The sequence below is a fragment of the Micropterus salmoides genome, unplaced genomic scaffold (assembly GCF_014851395.1).
Source record: "Micropterus salmoides isolate LMB-PRFRI ecotype aquatic unplaced genomic scaffold, ASM1485139v1 Ms_hic_scaffold_4, whole genome shotgun sequence".
NCBI lineage: Eukaryota > Metazoa > Chordata > Actinopteri > Centrarchiformes > Centrarchidae > Micropterus > Micropterus salmoides.
This window is the reverse complement of record NW_024043372.1, coordinates 26,952,237-26,976,769: the sequence shown is the minus strand read 5'-3', so window position 1 is coordinate 26,976,769 and position 24,533 is coordinate 26,952,237. Positions and strand designations below refer to the sequence as shown.

Sequence of the window (24,533 nt, the reverse complement as noted above, 5' to 3'; positions counted from 1 at the left end):
TTCAGCAGGCAAATGAGTGAAATGTTCGCCATGTTTTTTGTTCTCACGCAGGAGACTTGGACGAGTGAATTGGACGCCAAACGTGAAAAGAGAAGAATAGGCAAAAGAAAAATTTTTTTTAAATGCAACAACCACACACTTTTAGAGCTGTCATTGTAAACCTACGTTTTGCATTGTGGACCAGTGTAGCTGAGATACATTTTAATATGAGACTGGGTGTTTGTAGGCTACCTAGGCTTGATAATGCTGCATAAACTCTTCATCTTTGCTTCATATATTAATCATAAAATAATGAGAAATTTTTTTTAAATCAGCCAAATTTATTTAATCCTAATAGAAATAAAAATAGATTTAATTCAAAAGTATCCTTTGTTTGATTTGCACTATATATCTGTATTTTTGGATTGCCGCTTACTTTAAACACAACCATTTTACAGATACAAATAATTATATAAATACTTTACGTATAAATAAATAATAGATCTAGCCACAAACAGCAATAAGTGGGGTCTGATGACATTATTTGAGACAAAGATCTCTATATAAAAAACTATTTAGACCACAAAAGTCAACGTGTAGTGAAAAAGCATTTGCACTTTTCCCTCTGTACTGTTCTGAGGAGCATATCTGTGATTTTTTGTTTTTGCATGACACTGTTATTTACTGTGATTATTGGCAGTACAAAATTGGATACTGTGTTTTGTACAGTACACTGTCATTCACTGTGATTATCTATGGTATTAAATTGACAACTGTGATTTTCACAGCACACTGTTGGTTACTGTGATTATTTACAATACAATGATCATAACTAAGATTATCTACAGTACAACAATCATAACTGTGATTATCTACAGTACAATGATCATTACTGTGATTTTCACAGTACACTGTTGGTTACTGCGATTATTTACAGTACATTGTTGGTTACTGTGATTACCAACAGTACATTGTTGGTTACTGTGATTTTTAGGGTAGCAACCTGATAACTGTGATTTTCACAATAACTCTTTGATTACACAATATGTTACTGTGTATTAGTGTACTGCAACTGTGCACAAACACAGTAAATTACTGTGGATTTCACAGGCATTTTTTACAGTGCACTCTATCAAAACCTTTTTTTTTGTTTTGTTTTTTCCTTATTTCTTGGATGTCAGAAAGAACACCAACTTTGCCTTGATCACTGATCTGGTGCTTGAGTGTTTAAGGTCATTTGTACCTTCAGAAACTCTCAGATTTTAGGAATCTGATTTTGGGGATATTCAGCTTTATTGTTGAACATGCTTTACAGTATTGTGTAGCACAATGAAAGAGTACATAAAAGGTGATTTAGATCACTTTTAAGAGTTTCTGAAGCAGAAGTAGGACAGCTCTCTGTTTTAATAGACTCTCCTGGAAGAGGTCTTTGACACTTTGGACTTGGTAAGAACACCACCATAACCACCACCATAGCTGAATCCCCCGCCGGAGCTTGAGCTGGAGAATCCTGGAGCAGAAAAAAAACCAGGCAAGTGTTATCATTTATCTATCTGTCAGTGTGGTCTGTGTGTTATGGTATCACTTATGGTGATGATGTTTAAACTTTGAAACTTACCACCACCTCCAGAGGTCTGTTGCACATGGATGGTTGCACTGGAGCCTCCACTGGCCAGTCTAATGGTGAAATAATGAAGAGTTACTGTTTAATTCAGACAGAAACTACATTGAATATCCAAGTTTATCCCACCTGGTCTCCTCTCCTTCCAGCAGTTTCCTGTAGGTGGCGATTTCAATGTCCAGAGCCAGCTTGACATTCATCAGCTCCTGGTATTCGCGCACCTGGCGGGCCATGTCCTGCTTGGCTCTCTGCAGAGCATCCTCCAGGTCCTTGATGCGGAGCTTGGCATCCTTCACTGCCAGCTCACCACGCTCCTCAGCTTCTGCAATCTGAGCCTCAAGGTTGGCCCTCTGTGGAAAATGATGTCGCAGATGGTTATAAATGCAAATCCTCTAGTACAGTGGAGTGTGTTAATAATAAGACATCATCCTTGAGAAAGTCTTGAAATATACCTGTCCCTTGACAGCCTCAATCTCATTCTGAAGACGGGAGATCATGCGGTTCACTTCAGCAATCTCAGCCTTGGTTGTGCGCAGGTCATCACCATATTGTCCGGCAGAGCTCTGCATCTCCTCGTACTAAAATGAAAAATATGACAAGGTACATCAACAACCAGAGGTAGGTAGAGTAGCCAAAAACTGTACTCAAGTAAAAGTACTGTTACTTTGCAAAAACAAGTACTAAAATAAAAAAGTGGTCATCAAAACAACCACTTGCGTAAGAATACAAAAGTATTTACCAAAAGAATTAAGTAGTGAGTAATTAAGTGAGTAGCTTAAGAAATACAAAACAATGGGTCTTTTTCCCCAAGTCTTTTATTGAATGTGGATGTGACTAGAATTGTTTCAAATTTCTTTCTCAGGTAAAGGTAAAGACTTACTTTACTTACTTACTATCTTTACATACACCTGTATTTATTTGCGATGAAATGACAAGTCATCATCTCCTGATTAGATAACCTGCCACATATACACCAGGACAATATTCCCAGTGTGTATCCATCAAATGTGATTACAAAATACTGCATTAATATTATAGTCTGTCAATAAGTAAAGACTGTTTAAAAATGTTTATTCTTGTCACCAATATTAAATTATGATTTGGCAAACAAATCAAATTAGATAATGCTGTGATGTTACATAATTTATTCCCTGTTAACTAGGCGTGTTCACTTCTGCACTTTGACCTGAGGAAGATAATCCGTGGTTGAAACATCAGTCACCAGGGGCGTAGTAGGCTATTCACTTATTGCTTTGCTTGTTGATTATCTGTAATTTAGTTATTTTTGTTTAATACAATGATTTTCCTTTTAAATCTACATGAACTTATTGATAAGAACATTTTATAATATCGCTTGTTGCCCATCCTACTATTGTTGCCTGTATATTTTATTATGGACATGTTACCAACCAAACCACTTGCTTTGCAATCACACAGGCAGCCAATCCAATCTGATTATTCCTAAAGCATCTATGAACATAATCTGTACAACGCAAAGAATTATTGTGGCAGTAACACCAGAGCAGCTTGTAGCTGAAGCAGGGTAAATCTACACAGAGGAAGCTGTGCGTCATGCGTGAAGCCCAACAGGACTGTTTTATCCACCCATATTCTCTCTCTTTCTCTCTCTGTGCATTTCAGAAATTATTGTTTGCTGAATATGTAACAGCTGGCAGCTGCTTAGTGAAAGATAAGTTTCGCCATTCTGTTTGATGGACTCACCATCAGACATCACTATAAAGTAACCAATGTGAATATTGTACTGTTAATATTTCATCAGTCCAGTGATCATCTGACATAGATGTTACAGTGTGTAGTCGACATTTGCTCTGCAGAGACTTAATATTCTTTGATGCGCTGTTGATCAAAAGTATTTCACTTGCCGTCTTGAAAGAGTTTTCAACACGGCCACCAGTGCCATGGTGTGTGCTCACTGGATTTCAATTGTATTAGTAGAACAATAAAGCCTTAAACTGAAAAGGTATTTGCCTGATTTTCTAAATGTTTGCATCTTCCCAGCACATTCATATCTGTGACAAGCGCCCAAGACCAGGGCTCTATTGCGTAACTGTGCGCACACAGCCTGGCAATGCTGTGGCGTTGACCAAAGCATAAGCACACACACCTATGGTACCACTTACCTGACTTGTGAACCATTAAACAATTTGCCACTGCTGCACAGTCACACCTGATACTGCAGTACTCTCACTACTACCTCTCCTTTAAAACAGTCTGTCTCAATCTGTAATAAGCCTGAATGGAAATCTCTTCTAGAAAATACCACTGCTGATTTGAATGGACCTCTGCGCAACTCAGTCATCCATTAGGGTCTGAGCTGCTTGTATCTGATGCTGCCTGTAGACTGGCTGTGCTTTTACCGGCTGTGGCTGCCTGTATTTCACTTGGGTCTGTGTGACCTGCTAAAAACGTCTGGACTCAGTACTGGATGTGGATCAGCTGTGCTTGTACTGACTTATGATCCAGCACCTATTCTACTGACAAACTTCAGCACAGCCCCTGTAAATTATTCATATAAATTCTTGCAAGATATTGTTATCAGCTGCTTCAGGCCCATTCAAACTGGCTCCCCAGGTTTCATTTAATACATTTTCAAAAGGAAAATAGTATTTACATAACTGACTATGTGATGTTTATTATTTACTGAAAGATGTACATCCATCTTGCCCAGTCTGCCCTGCTAATCAACATTTTAATAGTTAACCCACTGCTTTCCATCTTGCATTAGTCCAGAGTTGTAATTATGTTTATAAACATCGGCTGCTCAGCTGGGTTGGCAAGACAGACAGGGAGAGATCCACTGCAGCTAGTCACTTTCTTATTTTCTCTTCTTGTGCACAGAAGGATGGTCCCTCTTAGTCCTCTCATCAACTTTGTAAATATGCGCTTTAAATATCGACTCAATTTTTGCGATGTTTCATATAAAAGTGCCTTTTCAATCAACGGGTAGTTTTATTTTGAAATTTTAACTGGACGTTGCATATATATTATTGCTACCTTGACCGGACGTTGCAGATGTTGACAATTGCTGCTAACTTGACGAGAAGGGTCCAGCTGCTGCCTGCAGACAAACCATAGACTGCATATAAAAACCAGACAAACATGACGGAAGTTGAACTTCCATATCGGTTGTCCCAGAAGCCACCACGCACAAAACGTGATGACGTTTATCACGACTGCTCGTCCCACGCATAGTTGTTAAATAAAATAAAGAGCCATTAAAAAAAGAGGTCAAGTGTCAACGTAGTAATCAGTGTACGTTATGTGTTAATATTCACTATACTATACCTATATATTATTAATATAGTATATTTATACCATAATTCCTGCAAATACTTATTTTTAATAGCCTAATGATAATTATAACGCAATGTTTCAATTCATACCACTGTTGTATATTTTATTTCTTCCAAAGTGATTTTAAGTTTCACAAACCAAGAATTTTCTGTAATGTTACATCACGAGCCAGATGTGTCTCAATTTAGGTTAAAACTTTACAACATTACTGAGAATTTATTGACAGAATAACAGCGGTACGAACATTATCAGCTGTTGCTGGACACGTCTGCTGTGTTGGCTGCAGTGGTCTGTGTGACTGGGCCTGGGGGAGCTTACCGTAGCTAGCTAGCTATTCCTGACAGCCCCCCGATGAATATTCCTCTTACCCCAACCAGGGTATGTGCCTAAAGTTATCGATTATATGCATGTCGACCGGTTAACCCTACAGCGGCGCACTATTAGATATGGTTAACCTCCATTGTGTTGCTGTGCAACCTCCGTTAACGTTACTGTAGCTATGTAACACCCGTCGGCACTATAGTCGGCACTTGCAGAGCTTCTCAACTCCGAAAACGTTTGAACACATTTTTGATTCACTGCCAGTTTTCGTAAAACTGCCGATCTTCGAATTCTACACAGTTGATTTCTCGCCTAAAAACGTCTCAGAAGAGTATTTAAAGTTCTGTTGTTGGCTTCTAAAGAATAAATCGGTTTGCATCAGGATCTATCATGTACGTAAGCCGAGATGAACGTCATCACGTTTTGTGCGCAGTGTCTTTTAGGACAAACCATATTTGGAAGTTCAACTTCCGACACGGTCTGCAGGCTGCAGCTGGATATACTTGAACTTGACCGCACTTCCATAAATGATGCCACTGCAACACATGGATACAGGGGCACATGCCCCAGAAAAATTGTCTAGCGACGCCTACGGGCTATCCCAATGAGCTTAACTAGTTAAATGCAGACTGATCGTACACTGTTAGCTTGAATATTTACATTAGGTCAGAAAGCAGGAGGAGTTTTTAACATGATGTGCTGTGTTTAGCTATTTATTATTAAACATATTAGCAGACACTGCTCTGTGTCAACACGGTGTAGGCTACTGACTTCACAACTGAAACTCACTGCACCAACACGGTCTCATCGGATGCCCTGGGATGAGACAGGGCTGGCTGCACAGTACTCTAAATTTTAATCTGTAGCCTAAATATGGTAATAGCTTCTATTACATGTACAAGTACCATTTACACAAAAAAAGGCTTACTACCCACCTCTGTCAATAACATTGTCTAGAAGGTTGGGAGAGGTGTTGCAAGTGTATATAAAAGACACAGAAGATAAACCACTAGGTTTGCCACCTCCAATACAGAAAAATAAGGGAGGCCCCACTCCTCAACAGGCCTGATGGTGTGCCAGTGGTGGTATATCATAACTTAAAATATGTTTTCAGGAAAGTATTAGGATTGATACCACTGGATTTTATAATCTGCTATTGAAATCAGTGTGAACAGATGCACTCAGTCTCTCTCTAACACAACTCAACAGACTAGTGGTCATATTGTCATAGCTGAATACACAGCTACGACAATAATAAACATAAGCCAACAATGTATAACAGTGAGACCCCAAGAAAATAGGATGTGAACTGCATTTATTAACTTATTAAATCAACATGTCCAACTTATGAACTATAAATAGGCTAAAACAAATGCTTTGATACGATTCGATTGAAAAGACTTTTGCAAAGGATGAACATCATGAACATCAGTCAAACAGAAGTAGAAGGCCTTGTGTGCAGTATTGGAGCATGCTAGGCCTACTTTTATAAATTCTTCTTGTCAGGTTATGGTCAGATGTAGCACTGAGTAGCTGTTTGTCTTTCAAACTACTACAGTAAAACTATGAACAGAAAAAGCTCAATCCTAATGAGCTCCACAGAGCACCTGTTCTTGCTGAGAAATTGCTAATGAACTTGAGTAATTGTAAAAGGTGGTGTGAACACAGATTTTGGCTAAAATATGTGTCATTGTTTGCAGAAATTCTATCCACAAAAACAAAACCACACATAAATAATCTACCTACAAACAATTTTCAATTTAAACTAACAATGGCAGCGAATATTACCCAATCAGGGGTAGAAAAAGAGAAATATTCACAGAATGCGGGTGGGATGATTTGCATGGGATGCAAATGGGATGGGGTATTCTCAAATACGGGACGATTACATATTTTAAGGGACGGGTGGCAACCGTCACTCACCTTATGTTTGTACCAGGTCTCTGCTTCAGCCTTGCTGCGGTTGGCAATGTCCTCGTACTGAGCACGCACTTCAGCCACAATGGCGTCCATGTCCAAGTTACGGCTGTTGTCCATCTCCACAACAATCGAGGTTTCCTTGATCTGGCCCTGCAGCTCATGAAGCTCCTACAGAACCAATAGTTATTTCACAACAGTTAACTCTTGATGATCATCAGTTTTAACTCAAATGGTAGGTGGAATTAGACAATATAGATACATACAGCCTCATGGATGGCCTTGAGGAAGTTGATCTCATCCTGAAGAGCATCAGCCTTGGCTTCCAGCTCCATCATGTTTATGTAGGCAGCATCAACATCCTGGAAAGAGGTACAAACAGGAAGTGTTAAATCTGGCAACAATGTATCAAACCCCAGGACAGAAAAAATTGAAGGACCATCTTGATGTATTCGCACCTTCTTCAGGAGCACAAATTCGTTCTCTGCAGCTGCACGTTTGTTGATTTCATCTTCATACCTGTTTCAACACAAGGCAACTCTTTAGTACATCTACTCCATTTTCCACACTCACTATATCAGGTACATGTTATAACTAGTGACCATGTCAAGAAAACACTCACTTTCTCTTGAAGTCCTCAACCAGACCCTGCATGTTCCTCAGCTCTCCCTCCAGCTTGCCCTTCTCATTGCCCAGCCCGTCAAGCTGTCTGCGCAGTTTGGCAATGTAGGCCTCAAACATGCCCTCGATGTTGGAGCGGTTGGGGGTCTGTTCCTGAAGGAGGCTCCATTTGGTCTCCAGCTTCTTGTTCTGCTGCTCCAGGAAACGGACCTGTGGAGACACAAAACCAGGGAAGACAGTCAGATGTTTTTTAAAATTACAGACTTTAGCATAGTCCAGAAAGATCCCTATTTTCTCTGCCAGTCTCCCAGGTAAGGGATGGTTGAGTCACTGCAATATAATCCCCACCCATGTTGAGATAAATTTTTATAGGCTTTTGTAATCACAGAGGCAGTAAATCAGTAACGAATATAACATCACTGAGATAAGATTCACAGCTCTCTTGCTTTGTCAGGAAAAATAACATGTTTGCATCTAGTGAGCAGTGCTCAACAGTTTCATTAAACATCTCATGCAGACTGATGTTACCATGTTATATACTAATGTTTTAACTTTCTAGTAATTTCTTTTCAATTACAGATTGAAGGAGAATAATAAGACACTTTACTTTTGACAGCTGCTAGAGGTAAATGTAGCCCAGGGAGATAAGATAATGAGGCCAAAAGTCAATTGTACATCACAAAGTCACACAGAGCTCACAGGAACCAACCTTGTCGATGAAGGAAGCAAAGCGGTTGTTCAGGGTCTTGATCTGCTCCTTCTCCTGGGTGCGGACAGCCTGGATGGTGGGGTCAATCTCCAGGTTCAGGGGGGTCAGCAGGCTCTGGTTGAAATGGACAGCTGTGATCAGTGGGGGCACAAAACTAGAGCCAGAACCAACATGCCTTGCAGCCATACTAAAACCAGCATAGCCAAGACCACCGTGACTGGTTCTGCTGACGGAGTAGCCGCTTTCTGGTCCTGCAAAGGACATCCTAGGTCTGCTGCCAGAGCTTGAGACAGAGTATGCTTTCCTCATTGTGTTTGCAGGTAAAGGTTGTCAAGCAGAGGAGAACTGAAAATGAACTGGATTTAAAGAAGAGCCAAGTCCCTCTGAGTGCCTGACTGCAGACTCTGCCTGATTTTATGGTTGTGCTGAACAAGGGGGAGGGTCCTCTTCAGCCACTTCAACCACTTATGATGACTCTGATTGACAGGAATGGTGTATCCTGTAAAACATGGTAGAGAGGGTTTATCAGAAGATAAGCCGTTACACAAACTTCACTGGAACACTCTGAAGGGGAAGAGAGCTAGAAGTAAAGAAGTGGAGTGAAAATGTGAACATGTGAGGAAAGAGAGCCTCTTTGAGTGTGTAACCCCTGTAGTTTACTTAGTGGTCACTGGGCAGTAAGTGAACTGAACATTGTACCACTCTCTATGCTGAAAACCTTAGTGTTAGTGCACTCAAAAAGTTTCACACTTAAACATAAACCATGGTCATAGTACGCTCCACAACAGACATAAATAAATGGTTAAACGGTTGAAACGTGGACAAAAATCATGTAGAAAATGTGAGCCTACCTGAAGCAGGGCGACTGCAGCAGGTTGGGTAGTAATTTTACAAGTAAAACAAATTTGCAAAATAAATCAAGTAACATAAGTCATTGGCACCTTTTCACGTTCCTTTTTTTAAAACTGTACTCTTACTATTTAGCCTACTCCAGTATTTTCTTTGGGCCAGTTATCTTCTTTTAATTTCGCTACATTTTCCATTCATACCTTCATATCTTCCACAGTCAGTCTGCATTATGCTTTATTAACCGTAATGAGCTGTCATTCAGGCTGTGTGCGTGCAGTTACTCTGGTCTCAGGTGCTTGTCACAGATATGAATGTGCTGGGAAGATGCAAACACTTAGACAATCAGACAAACACCTTTCAGTTTAAGGCTTTATTGTTCTACTAATACAACTGAAATCCAGTGGGCGCACACCATGGCACTGGTGGCTGTGTTGAAAAGCAGCCTGCATCGCTCTTTACAACTCTTTCACAAGCCGACACCAAAATTTGTGACTGGCAAGTTAAGCACCAGAGGCTTTGTTGATGATATGAAGCGGTTGGAGTTTGGTTGGGTTTAGGCACCAAAAGTACTTGGTTATGGTTAGGAAAACATCGTCGTTTGGGTGTAGTAACAGAATCTGATAGGTCAAGAAGTTTGGTGTTACACCGTCGAGTGAAATACTTTCACTTTCAATTAACGGCGCATTAAAGCGTATTTAGTCTCTGCAGAGCAAATGGAGACTAGCCCACACACTGTAAAATCTAAGTCTGATGCTCACTGGATTGATTCTGATATATTAACAGTATCCTGTTATTGAAAAGATCATCATTTTCTTTTGATGGATATCAGTTTCTTTTACATTGGTTTCTATTTGTTTCATAGCGATGTCCCACAGTGAACCCATAAACATAATGTCGCTGGTGAAACTAATCTTGGCTTTTACTCAGAAGCAACCAGCTGTTATTTATTCAGGGGGGAAAAATCACTTTTGGGATGCAGAGAGAGAGAGAGAGAGAGAGAAAATAGCCTATGTGTGGATAAAACTGTCCTGTTGGGCTTTAGGCATGATGCACTGCTTCCTATGTAGATTTACCCTGCTTCAACAAGGAGCTGCTCCTGTTTTACTGCTACAATAATTATTTGCGTTGTACAGATTATTTAGATGCTTAAGGAATAATCAGATTGTATTGGCTGCCTTTGCTAGTACAAAGCAAGTGGTTAGGTTACATGTCCATAATAAAAGATACAGACAACAACAGTAGGCTGGGCAGCCTTAAAAGTGGTCTTCTCAAAACATACATGGAGATTTAAAAAGGAAAATAATTGTATTAAACAGAAATAGCTAAATTATCGATAATCAACCAGCAAAGCAAATTGCATTCCCTAGAAATAACAATGTTGTACAGGCTGTTTCTAACCTGATGCACAGCATATGAAATATATTATTAAATGTTTTACTCCAGTAGGTTTGTAATTTTTTTCTTTTACTTTTTATGGGAGTAATTTTACTTTTTCCCATAGTAAAGATTTTGAGAACTCTACCTACAACTGGCAAGCGGCCCCAGTACTAGCACTGACATGGTGAACATGAGACAGAGAGCAGAGATGAGCAGTTCGGAATTGGGCCACCTATGGCTACACTGTTAGACATTTCTGTAATTTCTACAGTTATTAACCACATAACACCCAGTATAATACTGTATATCCTCTTTCCAGTAAATAACTGTAATTTCCATTGCATTATGGGAATTTTAGATGACATCAGACACCATATACAGCGGTTCACTGTAATTAAAAAATCTGATGTATCAAATTTTAAAATTACAGTAAACCACAGTATATGGTTACAGTAACATCCATGTTACTGTATTTTCCCTAACTGCCGTTTCGGCATATCAGTAGTTTTATCTTTCATTCACCACCACTGGGGTGGAAGCTCAGGCACACACAACTAAGACAACACCAGTGGAAGTTAACCTGTGGTGAAGACAGAGAACTACCGACGACAAACCGAAGGTAAAAACAAAACAAAACAAAACAATTAATTCAAAAGTATGTTACTTGAAAAAAAGATTCAAACTGGTAACTTAACGTTAACTTTGTCAAAGTGAACAGAGTTGATGTTTAATTTTACAGAAGTTTTAAAATCAAATGTATTATGTCAAGAGCAATGTTTAGCTCACATCGATAGCTTAGTTTATAACTAACATAGGCCTATTATAAATATGCAGTACATCTTACAACTAACATAAAAGGCAATATGTTACATGTTCATGTTTTATTGTAGTGTGACCCCATAGAATATAAAACAAATTAAAATATCTCATTATCCTCTAGATGTAAAAATTAACGTTAAGTAGTTTCCCTTACATTAGTTGCAGTGGCCCAGTTTCTAGGCAAAAGCCAAAGAAAAAAGACAAATTTTTAGTAAATACTAACTTTACATAAGAATGGAAAATATTTGTTGTTGTAAAAGAAATTTTCTCTTCCCTAAAGATTCTTCTGGAAAATTCCAGGTGATGGAACCAAATGCACCGCAAAAACTGGAGTGAGTGCTAGGACAGGAAAAATGGTGAAGTGGAAGATGGCAGTCAATCAACAACAGAGTGTCATCCTTTGTCCACCAGCTAACATAGTTTGAGTGGAAGGACTTAGATTAGGTGAGACACTTTTTTCAACAAGATATGTAGTACAGTTACCTGTTTTTTAGGGACACCCACCCTGCAATTAATTCTTCTTTCACAAAGGCTAAAATATTCAGTTTTTATTGATTTTAGAGTAGGAAAGCTGATTCCACTGTGATAATTTTGCAAGATGTGATATTGATATATTTTATCAACTCTGTCAGTGTAAAAACTTAATTTATGACCAAAATTCTTTACCTACATCCCTGAACAAGCTGTGAACGACAGACTTCTTGCCAGAAAAGGTCAGTTTAGATGTGCAGCGGTGAAAGCGTGTGGTTTGTATTGAGTTACATGATTGGTACACCCCAGAGAATATTTCTTTTCATTTGACATGGATATTTCACTCATATTCAGACAATGTTTAGTATTTTGTACCAAAAAAGCACAGTATCTATTGTTACTGTTATTTCCTATGTTAATGTGGTTAATGATTATTTGTAAAAAAGCATTCCAGTCAGCAGATGAGTATTTGTGTTTATTGGTAAATATACAGTTCTGTATGCCGTCCAGATACTTTGTTCTGCCCAGTACTTTCTGCATTGTGTTTTGACAGTAACATTGAATGCACTTATAATTGAGGTAAGGTTTATACATGTAATTTAATTTCTTTTATGTTATTTTAAATTAATTTCTGAAAATAACATTTCTTGTAAAGTGCATTAAATATGACAAATGTTTAAATAAAGAAGTTGAAATTTTATAATTGCTGTGTCTGTCTGGGTTAAATCATTAGTACTTGTGTAGGTTTAAAAAATAATGCATGCATGAATAAATAAATAAATAATAAAATGGGATTACAGTAGTGTAACTATAGTTTTTTTTACAGTAACAGTACTGTATTCTGAATTACATAATTACAGTAACATATTTGTTACTGTAAAAGTGTAAAACGGTTATAGTGCTGTAAAAAACCCTTTGAAATGTCTAACAGTGTACGTTCACACTGCAGGCCTTAATGCTCAATTCCAATTTTCTTTCCTACCGTTTTTTTTGTTTGACAGTTCACATTACTGTTTAAATGGGGCCCATATCAGACTCCTGAGTGAACTGTCCGCGGCCTGAAAGTGACCCGCTTGTGCAGAAGAATAACACAATGTCAAAGGCAGCACGCTGTTGCAGGCAGAGTAAACAAGGAGCAACAGAGGTTAGCTCCGGTTAGCTCACGGGAGACTCCTGTTTTTCATTGTCATGAGTGTGTCCTCAGGGGTCACAATTCTCCCTAATTATGACAGGTGTTTACAACTTTCTGTTCGTTTCGTTACGGTTTCTGGCACTGTACAACGCAACTGCCCCACTCTCAACACTCACAACTCTCAAAACTCTTTCTGTTATACCTGACTATCATCTGCCCCTAAATTCCCTTTCCTGAAATACCTGAAATCCTCTAGGCCCAGACTGTATATAAAATGGACGTAGCGTCCGTGACGTCTCCCATAGCATTCTGAAGAGCATCAAAATTTCGAAGCTGGCCGCCGTCATCTTGGCAGTGCGTCACCTGGTGTCACTCCCGGAGAACCAAAAATGGGCAAAGAGGCGGGTCGTGAGTGGAGCTGAGGTGACGTGTTGCTGAAACCACTCCCGCCTAGCTCGATGTGACCGAGTTAGCTCAAGCTAAGGAGCTAATGCTATATGGTAATCTGCGTTAAAAGAGGTAGCTTCTGCACCCCCGGTGCTGTTCGGTGAAGGTTGGAACCTGTGGCCGTGTCGTTACCACCTGAAAATATTAAAATAACTCACATATCTGTTATTGACATTATACTTCACAAGATTTTAAATGCTTTTTAATATATAAATGTGGTAACGTTATTTTGCAACACTAACACTAGATTTTGTTGAGACCAACGTTAACAGTTAACTATGAATCAGTTATTAATAGTTAACTTACATGTCAAACAAACAATTTGAAGCAAATCAATTAACCCTTTTACAAAACATTAGTACGAGTCGTTTATTTGGATGTCACCTGATTATGTTACTTGTAATAAAGCTAGCGTTAGAGTCCTTAGTTATATGATGGAAGCTAACTTTATATTATATATTAGCCATGGCTGTTATCACGTTAATTAATTCCCCACACCGCTATTTTGAGTAACGCTGCTGCTGTCGGCAAGGCTGTGTGAGATTATTGTCTGGAATAAGACACTTGAGAGTGAAAGGTACTTTTTATATTTGTCACAAGATTCTTGTTGAGGATCTGATGCCTCCACGTCTGCTACTCAAAGCTTAAACTTTGAGTCTAAAATAATGTTACTAGTCTTGGCTACTGGACATTTGACAGCTGATATTAAATTGTCTGTCTTAAAAGGACAACACAAAAACATTTAAAGACTGTCTCCCTTGTTCCATTTTCTCCCATGTATGTGACATAATAGTGCTGTCAACATTAAAACACTGAGGCATCTTTTAGAGGACCATCTCAAAAAATTTGAATACTGAGGAAAAGTTCATTGTGAGCACCTGAACCAGACTGAGAGATTACAGGCTTCAGAAACCTTTGCAGGTGTTTTGAGTTAATTAGCTGATTAGAGAGCTCTTCTCCAGTTGACATGTCTGTATAATTTACAATACAGAAATGTCTTTATTCTAAAATGTTTATACATTTTGAGATACTGTTTTTTATTTCCATGACCTGGTAACCGTAATCATCCGTTAGAAAAGTAACTTTTCCACAATATTCTATTAAAACTTATCTGTATTTACTTTATATTTTTATCACCTGAAGAATGTATTACACATTTTCCTCCCAGAGTCACACTGTGGATCATGTGCCACCTGGTGCCAGAGACCTGCAGAGACCTGGGAAGCCCCGTAATTGTGCTGTTTGCTTGGACTGACGTGGAAAGGCGTTCTCTCCTTCTGTTTACTTTGAGTTTTAAATATTGTCCATATTTGTATTATAGGTCCATTTAAAAAAAAGATATGGTTAAAGGTTCACATTGTAATAAATGCTATATATATTAGCATTAGCAAATTACACCACCTACAGGGCTTCAAAATTATTCAGTGTGCAGATAATTCTTTGTTTTTCAATTAACATAGGAAACTGATGATGAATGAAGAATGTGATTTTATTTTATGTATAATTAATCTGATAAGTTTTATAACAAAGTATTCCTAATACACATGCCATAGTTTAACAAATTAAACTCTTGTCTTGCATTCATGAAAACATCAATATTAAAAGGTTACAAATGTAAAAGTAGTTTTGTATGACGTGAAATAATGTGTTGAAAGAGTTATTATAATGATAGAATCTGTTGATAAGAACCCAGTGCCTTAATTTCACATCAGTAGTGTTCAGGTGTTGTGAGTAAAAAGAAAAGGTTGTGCAAAGCAGGAGCTGGAAGCTGGAAGCTGGAAGCTGGAAGCTGCGGTTGTTATCTCCTATAGAGCTGGACACAGCAAATCATCTGGAGGGTTCTGCAATCAGCTCCTCTGGCACCTGTAAAGACAACAATGGGTAGACAGTTAAGCAGCTTCTTACAAAGTGCCATAAAGCACACTGAATGGTGAGATTGCCTCAGCATGATAACCTCTCTGGCACGTGGGTGGCAATGTGAAATACACTGTTTACTACTATGTGCGATATACGGTTTGCTGCTGCTGGACACTGTGCAATAATAATCCATGCTGCTAGACACCTGTTGACTACTCAAGTCAGATCTTATTGAATGCTTATTATGTCAAATACACCCATCCCTTAAGGGAGCAGTGGGCAGCTGCTGTGCAGCGCCTGGGGACCAACTCCAGATTTTATGTCAGTGTCTGGTCAAAGCACTGACTGAAGACCTAACATGTTTTTTGATGGTGGGGGAAACCAGAGCACCAGGAGGAAACCCACACCAACATGCAAACTCCACACAGAAACCTTCTTGCTGTGAGGCCTCAGTGCTGTCCACTGGACCACCGTGCCGGCATACTGTTATAAGGATCTTATTAGGGGTCCAAGCCTGAGTGGGGCTGGGAACCGCGATTGCAAGGCATCGCGGTTCATAGATCCAGCGGAGCTGGGAACCCTATTGTAATTGTTCTCATTTTTATGATTTTTTGGTAGGTCCAGTTCACTGCACGTAACTCAGGCACAAAAATCCGCACACTTCTACCTCTAGGGTACGCTATAAGCAAGGTCAACGCATTTGGGCTTGGAACTCCCGCCTTCGAAAGCGGAAATCAAAAACCTTATATCCACGCGTTCGGAGGATCGAGCTGAATCTCGTGGTATAGGCCACACCCTTCAAACGCGACATCAAACTTGGCACGGATAATCTCTGGACCAAGCTGATAAAAGTTTGCAGAGGAAATTTTGATCCGATAAAAAATGTCGCAATTATATGCTAGCAAACGTTTGTGAAAAACGCTACTAACAGGAAACGATGTCATATCTTCGCTTTGGAATGGCCGATCGACACCAAATTTGGAGTGTTAATGTGGTGCAACTCGCCCCTAGGTGGCGCTATTCAATCCCAAAAAATTGTTCCTCTACAACCACAAGTCACACTGACATGAAACCAGTGCCGAATTGTTCAGCGTGGTCCCCTTACTACAGGCACCAAACTTCACCCAAATATGCCCATAGGTGGCGCTGTTGTTGCAGATTGAAGACGTAAAAAAATATCCCATTGACTTACATGCATTTTATATCTCCATAACCGCAAGTCAAGTACACTTCAGCCAAAAGGTGGCGCTACAATCAAAGCTCAAATACCCCATTCATTTCAATGGGATTTTCAACCAAATTACATTTTGCAGGATAACTACGGCTCACTACATTGCACATTCATAAACCTTACGTCTACGTGTTTGGGGGATGCTGCCAATTACGATGGTATAGGACCACGCCTCTGTGTGATGACGTTTTCATTTCGCGAAATCGCGAAAACTGGAAAACCTATTTTAAGTCTGATCGGCACGAAACTTGGCACAGACCATCTCTGGACCGAGCCGATAAAAGTTGGTAGAAGGAATTTTGATCCGACAAAAAACGGCCCAATTGCAAGCTAACAAATATTTGCGAATTTTTTATTTTAATTGTTCATCGGTATTTGCATGTAGAAATGTCCAAACGGCTCCAACGGGCCGATCCTCAGAGCTCCGTGTATTGTAGCTGAGTGAGGCTAACAGACGGCAGTAACTCAGCTAGGAGTGACTGCGGCTAGAGACACCTGTCAATCAAAGTGGCCACGCCCCTAACAATGCACAGCTTAATATAATTTAAACACGTGAGTTATAAAAACATTCACCCCCCTCACAGTTGTCACGAAGGGCAAAATAGGCAATATACACTAAAACCATTTTTTGAACCAGGCTGTAAACATGTTTTATTCTGTTGTAAAGTTGGGCTTTTTAATATGGTGGCCACTCAATGAATTGCAGGTTTTAGTTACTTCCTGGTTACATCGGAAGTGAGAGCCGGAGGTTGCCGCTTGTTCAGACCACGAGCTTCTGCTACATGTTGTTAGTGTTTTTAGGTAATTATGTTATGAGTGACAAAGTTGCTGTTGGAGAGAACTACTGCTGGTGTTTTAGAAAAATTATGTGATGATGAAACAAGTATACAGTGTTTTGGTAGTTTTGGTGCATTATGGGTGTGAAATTAACTCTTGTGAAAGCTGCATGTTGGTACAGAAAAAGTAAACTCAGTACTGAAAAATGCTTGTAAGCAATTGTAAAAAAAAAAAAAATTGTAATATAACTCAGTACTTATTTCGGTTTCAGTCCTTTTCTGACTCATTCATAGGTCAGAGATCAGTAAACGTTCCGGTTAAGTTTTAGTTCTGGGTGTAAGCAAAGGGAATGTTGGGATTTTTATCTTGTCTCAAACCATGAACTGATGTATCGTACACATCTTTAATTTCTTAATACACTTAGTTCATATAATACAATGTATTGTATAATGAATATTTTTACTTTTGATCCCAAAATAATTTTTGCTGCTAAAGAGTGTTATAAAGTTTTAATTAATTAAAATGTTTCATTTTTTAATGTATGGTGGTACTTTCTTCTTATCAGCATTAAAACTGATATCAAAATCAGCCACATATTGGGAGAATACACTATAGTCAACAGGTGCTGATAAACAGCACTGTAGAGAGAAAAACTTACTTAATCAGCATGTTAAGTTAAAGATTACCTCAAAACACTATGGTTAACAACAGGCGTCGGCAAAGAAGTCTGGAATCGGGCCAAATTTTTTTAAGTCATTAGATGGCTGGCCATTTATAATTTGTTATGTACTGTGTGCCTCATTAGCTCGGGTGAAGAGTTGAGTGTTCAATCTCCACTTGTTGCTAGCTGTCCTTTTTCAACAAACTGATGATGAAAAGATCGATTTAGATGTTCACAATTAAGCATGTGCAGTGTGTGCCTCCTGGCGACTGGTCCACATCAACCTATTGACACTTTTTTTAATTTCGCCAGTATCTCCAGACAGAGGAAATTCCTGCTTTTCTCATTCAGGGGAATCCAATCTCAAGTTTTCGGATGCATTTTCAGAGGTGTGTCAGTAGCCAGAGACTCTTTTGAATTTCCTTCAGAACTTTGATGATGATTCACACAATGAGTTGTGTAAATCATGGAACAAAGAAAAAAGAGAGCTGCTCTGTACTGCGTCCCCTCTGCTGGACTACAGCAGCGTGACAGAAACTAAGCAGCACGGCTTTGGAACGATGCCTCGGGCGGAGGAAGCACTCGCGAGCTATCTTTCTCTCACCCTCGCTTCATTCCTTCAGATGCCGGCGCTCCCCACCAAGCCGTGTTGGACGACATCCGCTTTGGTGGACAAGGCCTACATGGCAGCGGGTCCAGCTGGTGCAAGCCTGTATACCATGGCCACCTTGCAGGCGTACCAGGCCGATCTTCTCAAAGACTGTGACCTAGGGGGAGGTTCCTCTGAGGAGGACCTGACTGAGCTCCGTAGAGCTACGGACTTAACACTCCGTGTTACCAAGGAGACGGCCCGTTCCAGTGGCTACGAAACGCCATCTGTGGCTCAACCTCTCGGGCATCCAAGGGAAGGAGAAGGCTTTTCTCCTGGATGTGCCCCTCTTTCCTACTGGCCTTTTTGGGGAGGCAGTGGATGCTGTCGTCAGCAGGTTTCAGCACGCCAAAGGCAGGGAGAGGCGTTTGAGCAATATCTTGGTCCAGGAAGGCGACAGCAGAAGAGAGACGAGCTCAGCCCTCGGCTAGCTCCTACCGCTGGAGCCAGAAGCGAAGCGTTGCTTCCCGTAGTCCCTCTCAACTCACCTGGGACGCGAAGTGATGCTCTCGCCCACAGCCCCCCGAGAAGACGGGCCTGAGGTCCCCATCCCTCGTGGCGGCTCAGGTAACAGGCTTCTCGCCGTCTTGGCGCTCGGGACACGCTAGCCGCCAGCTCTCACCAGTCTGCCCGCCTCGAGGGGTTGCAGCTGGAAAATGATCGGGCTCACACACCGTGGGTCGCCGGTGAGTTTCCCTGGCGGTTCATTTCCCTGGCGGTTCATTTCCCCGTGGGTCCTGCGCACCGTAGTGGATGGCTACTGGCTGCAGTTCCGGGTCCACCCCCCGCAGAAGTTCAACGGGGTGGTCTGGACTGCGGTGCACGCGGGGCAGAGCCAAATGTTGGGACAAGAAGTTTGCTCTCTGCTGTAAAACGGGGCCACAATTACTGCGGCTTTGCGAGAGGCTCCTGGGAGGAGCATCATTTCTCCTAGCACATAAATTGCCTGGAAATGTTGGCGGTATTCAGAGCTTTGAGGAGTTTTCTGCCCGCTCTCCGCGGTCGCCACATCCTTGTCAGAACCGACAATACGGCAATGGTGGCCTATTTGAATCACCAGGGGTGTCTGCGCTCGCGCCCGTTATGCGAACTGGCACATCAGATCCTCCTGTGGTCCCAGCAGAGACAGCTGTCCCTCAGAGCGATGGCAGAGGCTGCGTCTGTATGCGTTTCCCCCAGTCACTCTGCTCCCGGGGATTCTGGAGCGGGTCCGCCAGGACGGCATCAGTCTACTATTAGTACATTACATTTACATTTACTCATTTGGCATCAACAGAGCATCAACTACAGATCTACAACTGATAATACATACTAGTAAGAGCAGCAATAAATACTAGTAAGAGCTCACAGTACATATCACATCAATGGGGTAGATACCTAGGGAAGGAAGTAAGAGTTAGCAGAAAGTGCAATCAATACAAGATCATTGTAGGGGATAGAAGAAGAAGAGCACAGGAAGTGCATGTTAGAGGTTAGGAGTTAGAGGTGTTATAAGAGGAAGTGTTCTCGGAAGACATGAGTTTTCAAGAGCTTCTTGAAGTTAGAGAGGGACGCCCCTGCTCTGATGGCGTGTGCTAGCTCGTTCCACCATAGTGGTGTCACAGATGAGAATAGCCGGGACTGGGATTGCTTTGTGTGAAGGGATGGCAGAGCCAGGCGGCGTTCGTTGGAGGAACGTAGCAGCCGAGAAGGAACGTAAGTTTGTATTATGGAGTTTAGGTAGATGGGTGCAGACCCAGTAGTCACTCTGTATGCAAGCATTAGTGACTTGAATTTGATTCTGGAGGCCACGGGGAGCCAGTCACTGATTAATGGAGTGACATGAGTCCTTTTAGGCTGATCAAAAACCAGACGTGCTGCTGCGTTCTGAACCATTTGTAAGGGTCTCACAGCACAAGCTGGGAGGCCTGCTAGGAGGGCATTGCAATAGTCGATGCGAGAGATAACCATGCTGGGTGGTGTACTGTGTGAGGTAGGGCCTGACTTTCCTAATGTTGTATAGAGAAAAGCGGCATGACCGAGAGACAGTAGCAACATGGTCTGAAAAGGACAGCTGGTCATCAATCATGACACCCAAGTTTCTCACCACCTTGGTTGGAGTGATGGTTGCGGAGTCAATTTGTAGTTTGATGTTATGGTGGATAGATTGCTTGGCTGGAATGACCAAGAGTTCAGTCTTAGAGAGGTTTAGTTGAAGGTGGCAAGCCTACATCCATGCAGATGTGTCTGATAGACAGTGGGAGACAGTGGGATCGCCTGGCGGGAAGGATAGGTAGAGTTGCGTGTTGTCTTCGTAGCAGTGGTAAGAGAAGTCATGCAAGCGAATGATCGGCCCCAGTGAGGTGGTGTAAATTGAGAAGAGAAGGGGCCCAAGCACTGAGCCTTGTGGTACCCCTGAGGAGAGGCAGTGGGAGGAGGATAATTGTCCTTGCCACAAAACATTGTAGGAACGCCCCGAGAGGTAGGATTCGAACCACAGGTGTGGTTTACTTGAGATGCCCATTGCTGAGAAAGCGGATAGCAGGATCCTGTGGTTGACTGTGCCAAAGGCAGCTGATAGGTCAAGCAGGATAAGAACTGAGGATTGGGCTGCAGCTTTAGCTGACCTTAGGGCTTCTGTTACAGACAGAAGAGCCATTTCAGTAGAGTGGGCACTCTTAAAACCAGACTGATATGGATCTAGGAGCTCATTCCCTGAGAGGAATTCTGAGACCTGTTTGAATACTGCCCGTTCAATAGTTTTGGATAAAAAAGGTAGAAGAGACACTGGTCGATAGTTCTCAACTTGAGTTGGGTCAAGTGAGGGCTTTTGAGCAAGGGTGTAACCCGAGCCCTTTTGAAAGTGGTCGGGAGGGTTCCTGAAGCCAGAGAAGTATTTATCACATGAGTGATTGTCGGGACCACAGTAGGAGATATGGCTTGGAGGAGATTCGTAGGAATCGGGTCCAGTGGGCATGTAGTTGGACGGCTACGAGTCAAGAGTTCTGATACTTTGCTCTCTGTGAGAGGAGTAAACGAGGAGAGTGAACAACCACTGACCTGGAAGGGCAGTGGAAAAGATGAAGTAGGACTGCTACAATGGTTGAGTTTGAGTGTTTCAAAGAATTGGTTAGTTATAGCCTCCACTTTGCCTGTGAAGAAGGCAGCAAAGGTATCAGCAGACAAGTTTGTGGGTGGTGAGGTGGAGGAGGCTTTAGTAGCGCTTTAAAAGTGGAAAATAATTTCCTTGGGTCAGTGGCACTGCTTATTCTGTCATTATAGAACGCAGTTTTGGCAGCACTAATGGTTGTAGAGAAGGAGGATAGGAGCAATTGATAGCCCTTAAGGTCGGCGGGGTCTTTGGTTTTCGCCCTTTTCTTTCAGCCGCTCTGAGATCAGTGTCCACGGATGGTATCAGTTAGCCACGGGTGGGGCTGGTTTGGGCGAGCAGGCTTGGTGGATAGAGGACACAGGCTATCCAGGCACGAGCTTAGTGTAGAACAAAGACATTGTGTGGCATCATTGACCTCAAGTGCAGAAAATGTGTTGAGGGTGGGTAGAGCGGAAGCTATCACTGAGGCAAAGTGAGCGGGAGACAGGTTGCGGAGTTTGTGGCGGTGTGAAACTAATGGTGTTGGAAGAATGGGCTTTTCCTGTAGGCATACCGTGAACTGAATGAAATAGTGGTCAGACACATGTACGAGTGTGACTGTTAGGCACTCTGTGGCACAGTTTCGGACAAGAACGAGGTCAAGCACCTTGCCAGCTTTGTGGGTCGGGGGGCTGAGAACCCGTGTTAGATCAAAGGACTGAATCAGAGACAGGAAGTCTACTGAGTTTGAATTGTCTAAGTGAATGTTCATGTCACCGAGGACAAGTAGGGGACAGTCATGCTCTGGGATTGAAGACAGCAGTGTGTCTAGCTCCTCCACAAAGCTACCCATTTGTCCTGGTGGACGGTATATGACAATCACAGAGACCTTTACCGGAGCAGACACAAAGACAGCATGGTATTCGAAGGAGGCATATTGATTCAGGGGTAGCAGCTGTGTGAATTTCCATTTGTTGGAAATTAAGAACCCAGTCCCACCCCCCCTCCCAGACGACCGGGGGTGTGGGTGAAAGAGTAATTGGTGGACAGCGCAGCGGGGGTAGCAGAGTTTTCTGGTTTGATCCAGGTCTCCAGTAGCCTGTGTTAGCATAAGTAGTGATGAAGTCAGCTTTGTTGACTGCCGACTGGAAGTTCCATGACCCAACATACAAGTAGACAGATGTGGGTGGTGCCTGTTTTAAAGGCTTGAGGAGTGCCTGGTTTCTGTGCCTGATGGCATGATACCTCTTGCGTGGACCAGAGACAATAGGAATAGTGTGGTAGCACATGGCCTGAGTGTTGTTGTAGCTGGCAGCTTTAGGTGAGTAGGTGTGCCTCAGAACGGGAAAAAGCTTCTCATGTAGGTGGCCTTGCTCAATGGACTCACACAGGTAGACATGCAGGTCTTTACCCAAGTAGGTCTTCCCACAAGGAGCAGACGCTAACGCTGACGCTTCAGTGGTAGGTTTCACTGAAGTACTGTGAGTCTAATTGCACACAGGTGTTGGGCATTAAGAATGATTGCACCCAGATGAGATCGCCCTCCGGATTAACAAGACAAAAGCTTGGTTTCAGTGGGTGGGACACACACCCAGTTGTTTGATCTCGCTCAGCCAGCCTTCAGATTCTAGTGGATTGCTCAGTAAAAGTGTAAAGAAATAGCACCTCAAGAGTAGGAAAGATAGAGTAAAGTATTACCTCACTGCTGCAAACTCTTATTTGCCCCACGATTCTTGTATTGTGTTTAAGAGTTTTGGCCGGCACGAGTGTGGTTCTCGGATTTAATGTCGCTCCTCGAGGGACCGCCCTGGCAGGTCCCTATGAGGAGAGACCTGCTGTCCCAGGCGGAGGGCCGGATCTTTCACCCGCACCCCGCCCTGTGACAGCTATGGGTCTGGCCCCTGAGGGGGCGCAGTTCCTGGAGGCAGGCCTGACGACAGGAGCAGTCGAGACGCTGCTCAGTTCCAGAGCCCCGTCCACGAGAAGGATGTACGGCCTAAAGTGGAATGTGTTACCACCTGGTGCAGAGAACGGGCGGTGGACCCAGTTACCTGCTCGGTAATTGTGATACTGGAGTTCCTCCAGCACCGTTTCTCCGCTGGCCTCTACCCGTCAACGCTCAAAGTGTATGTGGCTGCCACTGCAGCATTCCACGCCCCTCTGAGTGATGGGCCCTTGGGGAGGCTTCCACTGGTCGTGCGCTTCCTCCGTGTAGCCAGGAGGATGAGACCCATGACTCGTTCCAGGGTTCCCACCTGGGACCTGCCGGTGGTTCTCGAAGCGCTGGCTGAGGCCCCCTTAGAATCCCTGGAGTCGGGTGAGGCCAAGCACCTGACCCTTAAGATGAACTTTCTCCTCACTATCACCTCTCTGAGGAGGGTGGGGGATCACCAGGCACTTTCGATTTCTCCCCGATGCCTGGAGTTTGCCCCGGGGAGGGTCAGGGCCAACCTGCACCCTTGTCCAGGTTATGTCCCTAAGGTTCCGGCCAGATTGGCAGGGTCCACGGTGCCAATGTCCACGGTGCCAATGATACTCAGCATTGTCCAAGGTATTCCTTGAGGATAGGTGCTGCTACTTCTGCTGCCAATCAAGGCATTTTATCTACCTCCCTTCAACAACTACACCTCCTATTGACCTCGACGCAAAGCATAAAGATAGTTATAAGAAGTAGACTGTCACAGGACATGAGATATTGTATCATTGCAAT

At 42.2% G+C, this 24,533-nt stretch overlaps 1 protein-coding gene across 1 annotated transcript; it reads right to left on the bottom strand.

Moving 5' to 3' along the window:
- Positions 1-1,354: 1,354 nt before the first annotated feature.
- LOC119886879 (intermediate filament protein ON3-like) lies at positions 1,355-8,807 on the bottom strand. Its single transcript, XM_038697851.1, has 9 exons — positions 8,484-8,807; positions 7,776-7,984; positions 7,612-7,672; positions 7,420-7,515; positions 7,160-7,324; positions 2,053-2,178; positions 1,730-1,950; positions 1,598-1,656; positions 1,355-1,489 (listed from the first exon to the last, which is right to left on the bottom strand). Exons 1-9 carry the CDS (start codon positions 8,790-8,792, stop codon positions 1,383-1,385), a joined length of 1,353 nt encoding a protein of 450 aa, XP_038553779.1. The 5' UTR covers positions 8,793-8,807; the 3' UTR covers positions 1,355-1,382.
- Between the last annotated feature and the right edge of the window lie 15,726 nt (positions 8,808-24,533).

What these genes read in the sequence shown, in the direction of transcription:
- LOC119886879 (XM_038697851.1), bottom strand. Translation starts at nt 8,792, where the DNA reads ATGAGGAAAGCATACTCTGTCTCAAGCTCTGGCAGCAGACCTAGGATG. An exon ending in GTTGAGGACTTCAAGAGAAA is followed by an intron (nt 7,673 to 7,775) that starts GTGAGTGTTTTC and finishes GTGTTGAAACAG; the next exon opens with GTATGAAGATGAAATCAACA. An exon ending in AGACCTGGTACAAACATAAG is followed by an intron (nt 2,179 to 7,159) that starts GTGAGTGACGGT and finishes TTTTCATTTTAG; the next exon opens with TACGAGGAGATGCAGAGCTC.